The sequence below is a fragment of the Rhinichthys klamathensis genome, unplaced genomic scaffold (assembly GCF_029890125.1).
Source record: "Rhinichthys klamathensis goyatoka isolate OS25496 unplaced genomic scaffold, OSU_Roscu_1.1 h1tg001354l_1, whole genome shotgun sequence".
Lineage (NCBI taxonomy): Eukaryota > Metazoa > Chordata > Actinopteri > Cypriniformes > Leuciscidae > Rhinichthys > Rhinichthys klamathensis.
The window spans coordinates 69,040-85,153 of record NW_026607432.1 but is presented as its reverse complement, the minus strand read 5'-3'; the positions used below and the strand labels follow the sequence as shown (position 1 = coordinate 85,153).

At 37.9% G+C, this 16,114-nt stretch overlaps 2 protein-coding genes across 2 annotated transcripts; both read right to left on the bottom strand.

The window, feature by feature from the left end:
* Positions 1 to 96: 96 nt before the first annotated feature.
* Positions 97 to 6,002, bottom strand: hdhd2 (haloacid dehalogenase-like hydrolase domain containing 2). Its single transcript, XM_056245099.1, has 7 exons — positions 5,952 to 6,002; positions 5,223 to 5,319; positions 3,606 to 3,814; positions 1,569 to 1,653; positions 1,242 to 1,458; positions 363 to 426; positions 97 to 268 (listed from the first exon to the last, which is right to left on the bottom strand). Coding segments are annotated over exons 1-7 (798 nt in total). The 5' UTR covers positions 5,953 to 6,002; the 3' UTR covers positions 97 to 143.
* A 2,015-nt stretch (positions 6,003 to 8,017) lies between these two features.
* Positions 8,018 to 15,800, bottom strand: ier3ip1 (immediate early response 3 interacting protein 1). Its single transcript, XM_056245097.1, has 3 exons — positions 15,648 to 15,800; positions 14,445 to 14,546; positions 8,018 to 8,716 (listed from the first exon to the last, which is right to left on the bottom strand). The coding sequence occupies exons 1-3, from the start codon at positions 15,736 to 15,738 to the stop codon at positions 8,661 to 8,663; spliced, it is 249 nt and encodes an 82-aa protein (XP_056101072.1). The 5' UTR covers positions 15,739 to 15,800; the 3' UTR covers positions 8,018 to 8,660.
* Between the last annotated feature and the right edge of the window lie 314 nt (positions 15,801 to 16,114).

The following is a 16,114-nucleotide window of genomic DNA, read 5'->3' as shown; positions in this document are numbered from 1 at the left end:
GAGTGCAGCAACTTTATTATGTAATAGAGATTAAGCCTATTTGTTTATTTTCTTTTTACAGTGTGTATATATGTGACAGTGACAGTTAAATAATAATCAAACTACACAGTCCCATTATTACTTTGCTTTGTATTGTTGTAAACTCAGTTTTCCGACTGGTTAGATCCTAAGAGATGTTCAAGTATATGATTGACAGCGTCTGGAAAGCTGTCACACGTCAGGTGAGGCGGCGGGTTAATTTTACCCTCGTCACCAGGTCTATATTTACCTGCAAAATTAAAGGAGGCTTATTAATATCCAGAAAAATAACTATAACCACTGAATTATAAAACACATAATTGCATATGAATAATTAAACCTACCAGTTTTGACTAAAATTCCCAGCATTCCTGCGTTCTGTGCCCCACCAACATCATCTCTGGCATCCTGTACAGAGAGTTTGGATGGTGGTGTTTGTCAGATTAAATTATAAAGCAAACAAATCCAGTCAAGCATTTCTTCTGGAATTGCACAAAAATAAATGAACAATATTGGTAACACTTTATTTTAAGGTGAGTTATACAGTACATTACATGTACTTACTATAATAATAACAATACATTATGCTTAATTACAAGTAACTAGCCCTAAACTTAACCCCCTTGTAGCTAGTAAGTAGATGTAGTTTATTAATATCACCCAGTACGAAAGTGTAACAATAATATTTTGCTTAAAGAGAATTAATATTAATGTTTCACGACAGTTAAGAACAGATTTTTCCCCAAAATTATTATTGTCATAATGGAACTTGGGGTGCTTAATTGTCATTCATATTTAAATAAATAAATGTGACAACAATTATCCAATTATATATATATATATATATATATATATATATATATATATATATATATATATATATATAATACAATTTTATAGTGTTATTATTTAGTTTTTAGGGTGAAATATGACCAAGAAAAGTTATTCACAGGCTTGGTAAGATTCACAAAAATTTAAAGATTATACAATGTAAATATTCTAAATAATATGTATACTATATTTACGTATTATTATTATTATCCTTATTATTATTTTCATTATGTAATGACATTAACTGCCATGAAATATATAAATAAATGTCCTAAAATATCATTTTTGTTTATAAAATATATTTATTTTTTTGTTATTGATATTTAATAGTGAAATATAACCAATGTTCTTAACAGACTTGGTGAGATTGAGGCCAGTATTGTCTCACTCACGTCTCCTATCATCACAGCCTCCTCTGGTGAGCAGTTCAGGTCTCTCAAGGCCTCCAGGAAGAAGGCTTTCTCTGGTTTACCCACCACTGTGGCCCGGGTGTCCGTCGCATACTCGAGACCCGTCACAAACGGACCTGGTCCCAAAGCCAACCCGTCCTTCCTCTTATAGTATCGAGCTTTGTGGATTGCAATGAGGGGGGCACCATCTAAAATGAGTCTGATGAGGATTAACAGCAATATTTACACCACTAATTGAGAGGATTGGAAAATAATTTGATTGTCGTTTTAATGAGTCTATGAATATCTTACAAAATCAAGTAGGTTTACCGGAAGGCTTTATTGAGGGTCTGGTAGTTGAAGTGGTCCGGTGCTAATCCAATCACAACCGCGTTAGGATCCGACGTCTCTATACCTGCAGCAGAGGCAAGTGTGAGATCTACACTAACCATTACACAACAAACATGGAAAACTATGACTTTTCTTTACATTTTCTTCATATGTTATAAATGACAAATATGTGCTCTTAAAAATAACGGCTCTTCACTTTTAACCTTTCCATTCAACAAAAAGTTCTTTATAGTGCAAAAAGGTACTTTACATTTTTTAAATGTTCTTCACGCTAAGAAAAAATAGCTATTTCGCAGAAAGTTTCTTTGAGGAACCAATATGAAAGTTCCTCCTGGAGGGCCACGGTCCCGCAGAGTTCAGCTCCCACTTGCCTCAACACTCCTGTCTGGAAGTTTCTAGTATGTCTAGTAAGACTTGATTCTAGTATGTCTTGATTAGCTGGTTCAGGGGAGTTTAATTGGGGTTGAACAATGCAGGACAGCGGCCCTCCAGGAGCAGGACTGGATACATCTGTTTTTCTGCAGAAAGGCTCTGTTAACATCTGGTATTAAGATGTGTTTTGCTCGATCGGATCACAAGTAGACGAGGGAGACGCATTCCCATTCACACCTGGTGTTTTAATTCGTCTCTTTTGTCCACTTTCAACAACTTCTGTCCTGATTTCTTCGAGGGGAGGGTCTATGGGCGGGTAAATGTATGGGCTTTTTCAGATCTTTCAATCTATATGAACGCGACGGGAGACGTCGGAAAACACACAGAGCCGCAGCTTTAGTTTCTGCTCTGACAGCCGCAAGACCAGCCGAACGCTGTGAGTGTGTGTTAGAAATCAGGAATGTTGAGAGCACATTGTGCTTGTTCTGTCAGGACCACTATCGTCAAATACGGTTGACAATTAGCATACAGTTTGGATTGGCGGTACGATTCTGTTCTGGGCGAGAACTCCCTGCGCATCGCATCCAGTCAGCCTAGCATGGATAAGAGGGAGAGCACAATAACCCCTCTTAGGGTGAACAGAACAGAACCAACATGAATGTATTGCAGATATCATTAATTAATTTTAATGTACAACATAATTAGAGAATTTTAGTCTGATTCAGGTGTAATCAGAATGCCAAATCCTGACTGGCGACAGGAGGAGCTGGGGAGGGAGGAGGGTAACTCGCTCCTGAGAAACACGATAGCTGCTGATAATACTGAAGGAGCTTATATAATATATATGTATGTGATAGGCGTCGTATTCCTATAGGTAGACGTGGACCAGCTGAGAGTCAGCTGATGCGAGCTTGACTAACGCGACCTGCCAGAACTGACGCTTGATGTACGTTTTTCATCTTCAGACCAAACTTGGGTCTTCAGCCGACAAAGTTTAAATCCCGTCTGGCTAGAGCGCTTCCCGTAATGTTTACGCATTAGTTCAGTAGGCGGAGAGAAGACGTCTTTAGTGGCTCACATCTTTTTTTTCCGAAAGCAATCGATAAAGTTTTTCGACTACCTCTGGAAGTGGGCAAGCTCAAAACATTTTAGACCCCGTTTACGCCTGTATTTAGCGATGTCCACTTGTGATCCGATCGACCAAAACACATCTTAATACCAGGTGTAAACATGGGCTGAAAGTGTGCAAAACCATGCTATGGTGTGCATGGCTGCCCAAGCGTTGTTAAATGGTTGCTAGGATGTTGTAAATGGTAAATGTAAATGCTATGCAGTTGCTAAGGAGATCTAGTTTCCACCCTCAAGTCTCTATGATATTATGGGCTGCATCTGAAAGCTTAGGTGACTTGTTGCCACGTCACTGTTTTCACAAATTCATGTTTTTATAGTTTACACAGAGACGATAACGTATCGTTTTCAAAACCTCGCACTTTGAAACCCATTCTCAAAAGTTCGCGTTTTCAGGCCCCCAAAACACCATTGTCGTGTAAATGAACGGCTAAATCGCGTAAAAATGTTTCCGTTTGTAGTAGAAAACGGCGTGATGCAACGGCCCCTCAGATGAGCTGGCATCACTGTTGGTACCTGTGAAGTCCTCTCGAGCACTGTCCTCCAGCAGCAGCAGGGGGCGCACTGCGCTCTGCTCCAGCAGATTACGGGCCGCCGTGAGCGACGTGAAGATCTCCCGCTCCTGGAGGTCAAAGTTCAGCCGGCGCAGTCGCTCAAACAGGGTCCTCTTACATTCCTTCGTGGTGTTGGTCACGAATTTTACAGCGACTGGAGACTGTCTTAATCTGGACAAATGATATTGTACAATTAGTTTTATGGAAAACAACAGATGAAATATCTCACCTATGTAACATAAATGTTTTTGTTTTCAATGACACATCTATAGGTGTCAATCATTTTGCATATTTGTGTATGTTGATAATATTTGATTTTAATCGGTCTTCCTGTTGACGATGTATACTTTCAGTTCTGTTATGATTCCTGTCTTGTGTTCCCAGTGTGTGGACTTTTATGTTTTTTTCCTGTTCTGCGCCGTGTTTTGTAGTCCTGCCCCCTAAGACCAAAGCCAATGATTTTGTCTGAGCAATGAATTTAAAAAAAGTAATAGGATTCATATTTTCTCATTTTATTTGTCTTATCTTATTTTAGTGTAGAGTGAGTAAAGCTGTTTGTTGTTATGATGACAAAACCTTTAAAAAGTTACATTTTTAGGGTGATTACATTTTTAACTCAGGGGTCTAACAGCGCTCGTCAATGTATTTATTATGTCTATGATGCGCATGACATCAGCGTCGGCCTTAGTGACTGCGTTACACACACTGAGGGGCAAAAAGACTGAGCAGCAGCATTGGTTTTTTAGCGTGAATGAATACATTATATATTATGTTATATATTGCATTGACAACTCATCAATTAAATATTTACCATGGTATATTCTGCATAATTGAATGGTTTTAGATAAACACTGACAAAAAACTATACAAGTTGTAGGGCTGGATGATATATGATATGATATATATATATATATATATATATATATATATATATATATATATATATATATATATATATATATATAATATTGATATAAGTGATCACATGGATTTAACCTACCTATATTGTATTTTTTTATAAAGCGTTCACAGGCAAATTTGCTTTCCCCAGCATTGAAATCAGGCACATAAAAATGTCAGGAAACACAATGTTTGGCTGTATGTCAATATCCATGGATCACTGGATCTTTGGTAAGTTGTAAGGAACGCTATATCGAGTCCAACCTTAATTTTACTGATAATCGTTTGTTTTATTCGCGTTTTCGCAGTTTCTCCTATTAACTCCAGTCACTCAGCAGCTCTTCTGCCACTCAGTCCGGCTCAGCAGCTCTTCTGCCACTCAGTCCGGCTCAGCAGCTCTTCTGCCACTCAGTCCGGCTGAGGGCGCGTGTTCCGTGACGTCAATGCATACCCTATAGAAGACTATCACAACTTCCAACTCATGCTGAATAGCATTATATCATGTGTTATATAGCCTACTGATTTTTTTCCCAAACAAAATTAAATGATTGTGAAATCTGTCCAAATGCAGCCTTGATATATTGTGAATGCAATTATTTTAAAATATATAGCCTATATTATTCGTTTATATAGCCTTTATCAAAAACAGCCAATAATTTCCCCAAATCCCGGCACTGACCGTGTTAAAGCCTCTTGCGCTCCGGGGACGGCGGCATCCTCGACATGAAGAGTCCCGCTCAGATCCACCAGAACTGCTTTCAGTGTGCGGAGAGACACTTACACACACACACACACACACAGTCTTCAACACATCACTTAGGGTCGTTTATGTAAAGCACAAAGAAAAAAACGATCTAATTTTGTTTTAATAACTTTTTGTCTGGACTATATTACAAAAAATAAATAAAAAGAGGATAAACGTGACTGGCGTTTAGATTCTGGATTTTCGTGGATCATGTTGTCAGTTTCCGAGTGTGCAATAATATAATGCTCTTATTCACCATGAACTCTGGATTAAACACAATAACTGGCCTCCAAAACAACTCTTCATCTCTTCATCTGTGTTTGCTGTTTGACATCATTTTTTTAGGATTTGGAAACCCTACATTTATTTAAAACGAGCTGCCAAACAACAAGGGCTTTGGATAAGGTAAAGCAGATTGCCTCAAATCATTTAATAATCATTCAGTAATACAACGAACTAAGAACATGTAAATAGAGTAATGTGTGTGTTTAGGTTCTTATTGATTATAACATGAAAACCCGAGTCTAGACTACAAAACACGACATGCTATTAACATTCGTTTCCAAATAATTTACATATTTGTATTTTAAAATAATACAAAAGGATGAAACACATTTGACCAATACAAGTTATGTAGAGAGAACCAGAGAGAACTACACTTACTTCCTACTGGGGTCCTTCTCTGGCGCAGGCTTACATTTTGCTGTCCTAAAAATGCCTGTGGAAAATACACATGCAACTACTATTTATCTTATATATATTATCTAATATATATATATATATATATATATATATATATATATATATATATATATATATATATATATATATATATATATATATATCTTTTAACATTTAATGTGTAGATTTTTTTTATAAGAGCACACTGGATTTTCGCCACCATTGCAGTTTATAATCATTTAAGAGGGTTGTCTATGTCAGATTATTCACTCAATGAATAAAAAACATATGCTGGATATTTTAATAGCAGATTAAATAGCACATTAATTCATATCCTCCTGGGACCCAGGAACAGACGTTTGTCCTCTGTAGTGGACATAATATTTTGGTGAATTTATCTGACAGCATACATGTCACACTTAGATGTCTGTAGAGCACATTCAGGGCTTTTCGGAGATACCAACTGTTTGGAGGTTTCATCATGACAACTCCCTCTCCTTAGCCTTTTAAAATGACTGACATTAATCAAATGTAGCACTCTTGTGGAAATATGATCATATTTTGCAAGTAGGCCTATTATTTAAATTGTCATAAATCAACATCTCAGGAAAATGTTATTGGGTTTCTAATTAAAATATGACTTTCTGTTACAAAACAGGGCATTTCATTTCATACATGTCCACTGTAGAGACACTTACAGCATGCTTATCAGGCATTTTGGGAGACAAAAGTGAATAGGGAAATAGATTATATATCTATATTCCTATGAAATATTAGATATTTTTATGGAAATGTTGCAAATTATTACTTTTTTTTTCATTACATGTTGCCCCAAGAACACCGTAATATGCTAATTAGATACAGATACATTGTATTGAATAGGAAAACACATTTAAGGGCATTTTACCCACATATTGCATTAAGTAAAATGGTATATCAATTAATTCTGTTATATTTTTCATAGTTGAGAATCATCTTTTTTTTAAAGTTTGGTTTTAAAAAATCCTGAAACCTAAAAATTGATTGGTGAATGAAAAGAAAATTATATTGTTTTTGCCTATTCTGACATTTAAGTCTATTTATATTTTTTTTTTTAAAAACATGTTTGAAAAAAAACACATTTGATGTGGAAATTTTTTGGTGTCCTCTGTAGTGGTTTCTTATGCTTTTTTTATTTTTTATTTTTTTATTTTTATTTAAAATGTTCAAGGCACTATATTAAAGTAAAATCGAATTTGGTGATTAAATTTAAAAAGAAAAAAATACAAGAAATAAAAAGAATCAATATGCCCTTAACATCCTGACAGATCCCCATTTATTTGGGGTAATGGGGAACATATAACTTTGCTGCCCAAAATTCACATATTTTTTCTCTGCCATGAGGTAAATCCTGGGATTGGAGAGTTATAAAGACACATCATCTTCGGTAATAACCATTAAGCATAGATTATAAAAGGGTTAGGCTTTAATCGCTGTTCTGAGCATATGGTTGTAATTCAGCGTTTTATCCATGGTCTGGGCTACTGTTAATAAAAAGGTAGCTACTGTAATCCTGATGGAGTAATCTAGTGTTGTTAATGGACTCCATATGGTTCTCATCACTGAACCGAATGTACTCAATTTACCCCCTCAAACAACACACATTAAAGGCCTTTTCACACCAATAACGAGAACTATATTAGCGTCCACAGTCCACACCAAGGCCAATATTGTTCAGTGTATTATAAGCGCGCGCTGCAGTTTTATCGCCTGCCCCTTTAAATGCGCGAGCTCGTTAAAGGATGGATTCTGATTGGCTGTCAATTTATTATCGTTCATCCGTTGGAAAAAATCGTTCTGAACTTCTGATCCCAACGACATCGTTCATCTATAGTTTTGGTGTGGACTCTGCTATTTTTTATACTTCGAACGATTGTTATATCTATATTGTTATAGTTATCGTCCATGGTGTGAACGGGCCGTTAACCATTTCAACTAATAAATGAGAAAATGCTGACTCATCGTGGATGACTAATAACACAGGTATAGTGCAAACTCTCCAACATACATTGACAAATGAGGACACAATCATTTTATTAAAATCTGAAAATAATAATTGTTAAATGACTGGCTTATGAGGATAGTGGCTATTTTGGTCAAACGTTTCAATCCCTTCAGACCAAGTGTGTTGTGTCTTAAAGCTTGATGTCTTAACTATACTACGATTTCAGCACATCTTTATTAAAACTCGGAGACTTTAAATATATTAAACCCCACTTTTACTTTCCAAGCCCTCTTTGAAACCAAGACGCAAGAAGATTAGCTTTGGGGAAAAGAAAAAGAAAATCATTTCAGGTGTCAAAAGACAGTATGGCTTTCCCAAACCTGTCTGACTGATTCCACTGTTGCTTGTTCTAAGAAATGCATTGATACTTGAGGAACTGACACTTTCCTAGACCTTGAATGTGACAAAAACCAGCATGTACAGAGAAACAGGAGCTTCTGTAAAGTTACAAAACTTGAAAAAGAAAAATGTTTACTGGTATGTGTCATATAAAACTACCAGAGTACTTACAGTAATTCATTCAGGATACAATTTTCAGACATTGGAGAGCAACATTTAGAACCACAGATACAAAAACAGTCCATTTTCCTTGGCCACATTCACTGTGCTCCACGTTAGATCTTGATCCGCCGCAGTCCAGTCTTTCTTCATCCAAACAGTAATAGTAAGACGATACACACTGAATTCACTGCTATCAGAGGTACTGTGGAACAGGCAGAGAAAACACATTAATACTGAAGTCTGGAACATGTGCAGAAGACAATAAATGGACCTGTTTTCTCTTCAGAAACATGATTAAAGTCTCTATGAAATCAAAATAGACAAATCTTGTTTCTTTATGGAATATTTCAGTTTTTTTTTTTTTTAAATGATTTTTTTATTCATGTGCCTGGTGATCTTTAATCCAAATAACGTCCCCTCCCTCTTGCAGTGACATCTCTCCTCTTCTCTGATGGCGTGTTTACAGGCGTGCAGAGGTGGGAGAACGTCACACACACACACACGTTCATGTTCAAGTCTCAAGTGAGTCTCCAGTCGCAGTGCACTCAAACCAAGTAAGTCAAGCTAAAGATCAAGTCAGGTCACCGCTTATTTGCTCGGAGCAATAATAGACAGCGCAGCTCAGAACAGGTTTACTCGTGCGCCGATCTCGATCGCGCGACACCGTTACTACACAGCGTTGGAAGATCCAGTGAGAAAGCAATTGAATTCACTGCAGTATTAATAACATCGCTGCGAGATCTAGTGAGAATCATTCAAATTCAGAGCAGAATTTTCTGTTATAAACCATATCAGATCAAACAGCGATGTAGTGGAAACCAGGAGAAACATTGTGCCATGAACGAACAAGTAATAGAAGGCTTTTCAGTTCACAAATCACCAACATTCACCATGGACTTAATGTAGTAACGCTAACTGTAACCATGAACCGTCAAATGTTTTTGTTTTATTCCTTTCAGGGTTCATACAAAGTTTTGAGAGTGAAATTCGAGCACTTTTCAAGGGCTTTTAAATGCTTCACACTTTTCCAGCACTTCAAAGCTCTGAATATTATCCAGTTTAAATGTTATTTTTAATGTGATAACCAAAAACATTATTTGGTCATCCTTCAAAGATTGTCCCCATGTCAAATTAAACGTTTCAAGATGTAGGAAAACTAGCATGTGGCAAACAAACGTAAAAAACAAAACAAAAAAACATTTAATTACCACTATAACCAGTAGATGGCGGCTGGTATATACTCCATAATTTATTTATTTTAATTTTTTACTCCGTAATAATTTATTTTCACACGTTTTGCTTTTAAACCTATATTTAGATATGACACCCCTATTATAAAATATAAAATTATCAAGAAATCCATTTTTGTCAAAGTGACACTTTTTAGGAATTAGGTTGTTGATAAAAGTTAATTTTATCTGGATCTCAACTCAAGCTCAGTGCTTTACTGTCAAATGTTCAGTTCCAAGAAACAAACATGTATTATTAGTAACTGCACTTATTAAAGGTGGGGTAAGCGTTATTTGAAAAACGCTGTTTGGGTGTTTAGTCGGACCGACAAGAACAACAACGAACGTGTGAGCCAATCAGCATTAGCAGTATGACGGAGGAGGAGAGAGAACGAGCAAGAGGGAGATTTGAAGACAGACTGCAGAAATAGAGATTAGACACAATACAAAAGAGAAAAGCTCGGAAGAAATCACGGGAAATTTAAGGGTTATGTCTGGGCAAGAGCTTTATGACCCGCGTTAATAATAGAAACGCTGTCCAGCGCTGGAGAGAGCTAAGCTAAGGGTGATATGGCCAGCAGCCGTAGCCCAAGACTGGTTGAAGAAAAGCACTATATAAATGTAATGAATTATGAATTATAAGCGGGAAGGCTGCTTTGATTCGCTCCACACGCGAGTAACACTGGGTTTGAGTGTCATTGTGTGTCTGGAGCTGCTGTGCTGTTGGCAACTAACAACCAACTCTTGTTTGTAATTACTATTGTGTATAGGGATGGCCGATACCATTTTTTTTCAAACCGATACGAGTACGAGTATTTAGATTTGTGTACTTGCCGATACCGAGTACCGATACCGATATTTCTACCGCAAAAGTAATAGGCTCCCAGAAAAGAAGACGACTATTTTAGAACACAGGTTAGAAGACTGTTTTTATTTTCTTCTCTGCTTGTTTTAACAAGTCTAAAAATAAAATAAAAATAGTAAAATAATAAATGTATTATTAACACACAAACCACTGTTAATTTAACATAAAAGCAAGCAGGCTACTGCGTGCATGGTTTGGCATGACTGAATGCGCGCAAAGTGCGCTCCCTTAAATCCTAAAAAGCTGACAGTTCATCGCGATCTCACACATCTCTGTTATTATCAATGAAGCTGACTGCACAATGAATCTTTCATAATATCCACAATTTGTTTGTTATAATTAGAGGATTTGCCAGCATACAGAATTCAGCACTGAACAAAAGTCCGTTTTGAGCGGTGAGGGGAGTCTATCTTAAATGCTTCTGATTCACCATTGCGTTCCAGAAATCAACACATATGTCTGTGATTGGCTACATCGCTCAACGCTGCAAACACGTTATGAATAGAAACTCTGGCCTGTAAATCGTTTCTATTTTGTTGTAGTTGTTCTTGTTGCTTTTCTGCAAGAGATTAATAAAAATCTATTAGTTTTTATGTTTTATTCATAGATATTTCTAGTTTGCGGGAGTCCCGCGAATCGTTTTATTCTCCCGCACACACAGAGTGAGTGCATTACCGCCCGCGCGCGCGCTCGGCCATCAAATCTATGATGCTTCTTCAGATGTTTAATTAGATTGCTGGTGTTAAACGATGTAGCCTACTTTCTTTCCCTCCTCTCGACACCTTAGCTGAACATAACAGTCTGCCTTGCTGTTGTCATCATCCCTTATCTTGAAATGAGCCCAAACCGCCGACATTATACTTTCCTATGCCTCAGTTCACCTCGACAAAGCACTCGCGGCGGCCAGTTTCGTTTTGCAAAATGTACGTGGTTTCGGTGCGTGGTATCGGCGAATTTTTATGAGTACGAGTACGAGTATATTAGGACAGTATCGGCCCGATCCCCGATGCCAGTATCGGTATCGGGCCATCCCTAATTGTGTACTGTGCTTTCTTGTCATTCGTTCATCATCTGCACTTTATTTTTCGTGAAGCATTATTTCGTAGTGCTTCTGCTATGATAAACAGACATCCACTGTTGGATTGCGTGTGTAACGGAGGCCAGTTAGTGAGAGTCGCGCTGACGGCTGCTAGTAAATGCGGTGTTTAGCGTCATGTTAGTGCACTCGACTGGCTTGCAGGGGGTCGGGGGTCGAGACCGGCTCGGAGCAGGGCGGTTAGGATTGGAGGGTGTGTTTGAGGCGGAGCTATGAAGAGAGGGGAGTGTTTGAGGCGGAGCTATGGAGAGAGGGGTGTGTTTGAGGCGGATCTATGAAGAGAGGGGTGTGTTTGAGGCGGATCTATGAAGAGAGGGGTGTGTTTGAGGCGGAGCTATGGAGAGAAGGGTGTGTTTGAGGCGGAGCTATGAAGAGAGGGGTGTGTTTGAGGCGGATCTATGAAGAGAGGGGTGTGTTTGAGGCGGAGCTATGAAGAGAGGGGTGTGTTTGAGGCGGAGCTATGGAGAGAGGGGTGTGTTTGAGGCGGAGCTATGGAGAGAGGGGTGTGTTTGAGGCGGAGCTATGGAGAAAGGGGTGTGTTTGAGGCGGAGCTATGAAGAGAGGGGTGTGTTTGAGGCGGAGCTATGGAGAGAGGGGTGTGTTTGAGGCGGAGCTATGGAGAGAGGGGTGTGTTTGAGGCGGAGCTATGGAGAGAGGGGTGTGTTTGAGGCGGAGCTATGGAGAAAGGGGTGTGTTTGAGGCGGAGCTATGGAGAGAGGGGTGTGTTTGAGGCGGAGCTATGGAGAGAGGGGAGTGTTTGAGGTGGAGCTATTGAGAGAGGGGTGTGTTTGAGGCGGAGCTATGAAGAGAGGGGTGTGTTTGAGGCGGATCTATGGAGAAAGGGGTGTGTTTGAGGCGGAGCTATGAAGAGAGGGGTGTGTTTGAGGCGGATCTATGAAGAGAGGGGTGTGTTTGAGGCGGAGCTATGAAGAGAGGGGTGTGTTTGAGGCGGAGCTATGAAGAGAGGGGTGTGTTTGAGGCGGAGCTATGCAGAGAGGGGTGTGTTTGTTTGGGTTGATTTCTAATATCAACCATGTCCAACAGCGTTTTTGAAATATTGCTTACCCCATTTCAAAGTAGGGGTGTAACGGTACATGTATTCGTATTGAACCGTTTCGGTTCGAGGCTTCCGGTTCGGTACGCATACAAACCGAACGATTCATTGGACCATTTTTCCTACCGACAAAATTCGCGCTGGCGCGACCACCACAACGTTGCGCAACATCAAATGGCAAGCGTAAAGAAAGCGGAACGAAACTGCGCTACTCATGTGCTTCACGGATCGTTTATCAGTTCGGAGTTCGGACCAGCAACATCTGTGCAGCGCGAGCCAATCTCGATCAAGCGACACTGTCACTACACAGCGCTAAGATCCAGTAAAGAAAACATTTGAATTCGCCACTTAAGTAATAACATCGCTGCGAGATCTAGTGAGAAGCATTCACATTTCTCCGTTATTAACCGTAGATCTCTAGATCAAACAGCGCTGACGTGGACACCAGGAGAAATATTGTGCCGTGAATGAACTAAGTTAGTAATACTTTACGTCCACACAGACCAGCAACATTCACCATAACTGTAACCAGGAATAGTGGAATAGGCTGGAATAGTGAAATGCTTTCAAGTACTTCACACATCTTTTTCCAGCACTTCAAAACTCAAATATTATATAAATAAATATATGAAGAGTTCAGATGCAAAAGCCTCTAAGTGCCATTTGAAATTTTCTTCTAGAATGATCATTTTTATGAAGCTTGTATATTTAAGTTCAGTAATTTCACTCAAATGACAATTAATAGGTAATCTTCATTGCCATTTAAGTGAAATTACTGAACTTAAATATACAAGCTTGATAAAAATAAAGAAAATTTCAAATGGCTTTTGCATCTGAACTCTTCACATATTTAAATGTTATTTTTAATGTGATGACCAAAACATTATTTGTTCATCCTTCAAAGATGACACCCATTTATAAACCTGAAAGTTTCAAGATGTAGGAAAACTCAACTTATTTAAAAAATATTTTTTCTTTTAACAAATAGGACATTTCTCTGGCATTTCTTACTTTTTGTTGTATCGAAAACGTACCGAACCGTGATTTCAAAACCGAGGTACGTACCGAACCGTGATTTTTGTGTACCGTTACACCCCTATTTCAAAGTGTTTATATCCAAAAGAAACTATCATGGGAGATTTTCTTCTACCCTCTGCATTTAGCGCTCTCACTGCGCAGACTCTGATCACTGGTAGCTTACATTTTGTTTAGAAATGTATGTTAAGATGATCTATTTTAAAAATAATTTCATTACTTTAGTTGTTATAAAGTCATTGTTGAGTCATACAGTTCAAGTGTCGAGTCTTTGGATCCCAAGTCAAGTAATTTTCTTTATTTAGACAAGCAAGTCTCAAGTCCCCACCTCTGTTGGCGTGAGGGCGGGGCAATAACCTGTCACTCACATGAGATCCACCAATAGCAAACCACAACCATACATCAATTCACCATAGACAAAGTCCCACCCCCTACTTTTTTTTTCTTGTAGACAAGCCATTTCACTCGGATCATAAAAGGGAAGAAAAGACTTTTGCAACATTCGTTTCATGCCGACTTTAAGATACAAGGCTTACAACATGTACAGATAAATTAGTAATTCTATTAATGATTCTTTATGGTAATAGACACTATGTGATCTGGAGATGGGAACGTTGTGTGAATCAATACTGACGCTTCAAGTGAACATACCTCTCATGACAGTCCTGACGGAACGAATAAGGTTCAGAAGTTGTGCTTTAATCCCTGGGTCATCTCCAAATCCTCCAATACTTTGCTCTGCCCCCCAACCAACTGAAAAAAAAATGTGTTTATTTGTGATAATGTATAGCATGCTATAATGTTATATATGCATTTGACAATTTTCTTTTTACAGTTTTCAAAAAAAAAAAAAAAAAATACAAGGACAATTTAATATTCAGCATAATGTTTCTCCAACTAGCTCCCAAATTGCTAGTAACATTTCCAATGTATGTGTTTTCCGTAAGATTGAGGAAGAAACATTTCCTTTGGGAGAATCTCTCTTTTTATAAACTCTGATTTCAAATGTTTGCTGAAAGATAACTATGCTGTTGAAATGATTGATAATTTAGGCCTATTTGTTTTGCACTGTAAATTCTTTATTCACAAGAACATATTTCTCAACACTTTGCCTAGATTTGAAGTTTTTCCAGCGGAAATGTCCCATACTGTAAAATCTCTTAAACTAAGATTTTACCTTCTTTCTTACTGAGATTTTCTTTGTTCTGCTATTTGCAAATATAGCCTGTTTTATGTTTCCTTCTATTCAAAATGCAGTGCTGACTCGAATTTGCAATAAACAAGAGAATCTATTTGATTCAATATCGGAATTGAGTAGAATCGTGAAATCTGTGTCAATGTCCAGCCTTAATGGCATTGGCATTCATTAGTAATTTCAAATGTTTTAGAATAATGTTAAAGTATGAAATAAAACAAATATGGAAGTATGTGGATTATGTAACGTTAACGTAAGTGCTCGAAAAACGTTAGTTTTGTCAAAATACCAGCTCTGCACATTTTGCGCTACAAAAACTCTACAAATTTCATGAGGGGCTGATCCATTTCAAAACGTATTTATTTCAAATATATTCATTAAGCGATTCTTGGCACATTTACATTATATGACGTAGAATATTTTGTTAAAACGACCAGCAATTCTGACTGTTCAGATTCGAAGTCATTCAGGTGAAGAAATAAAACTACCGTTACCAGGGTAATTCATGTTAATATTTTCATATTTCTATAGTCAACTGCACATTTAGGAGACGTAAACTCTAGGCTAGCAAACCAGATTGCAATACACACACAAATATTTGCATGACAGACCAAACCTATTGTCACATTTCAGAAGGAAAACCATTCATAAGAACTTACTTTTACTGAGAAACCTCTCTTCGTGCAGAACGGCGATAGCATTAGTGAATAATATCGCTGTTTGAATCAACGCGTACAGTGTGAACGCCATGTTGGCACTATTGTGCTGACGTAAGAGGACTTGCGTCGCGCAGGATTGCGTCACAAACGCGCCGCTACAAGATTTGATTGACACACAAACATACACTGCTCTAACTATAGGCTACTAATTACTTTAACTATTAAATAGTAAATAGTGTGGTGTTCTGAATTTAGAAATGTACTGTGTACGCCAAGCTATTGCATCACGTGCTCACTGTATTTACATGGCTGAAACGATACATTGTCGATTTTTTTTTGTATCTTATTTTCTGACAGCAACCTATTATTTTATATAGGCTATTATTATAGCATACGTTTCTAATAATAAAACACTATTATAATATGCAGGATAGAATACAACGAATAAATGAACTGCATTATATGAT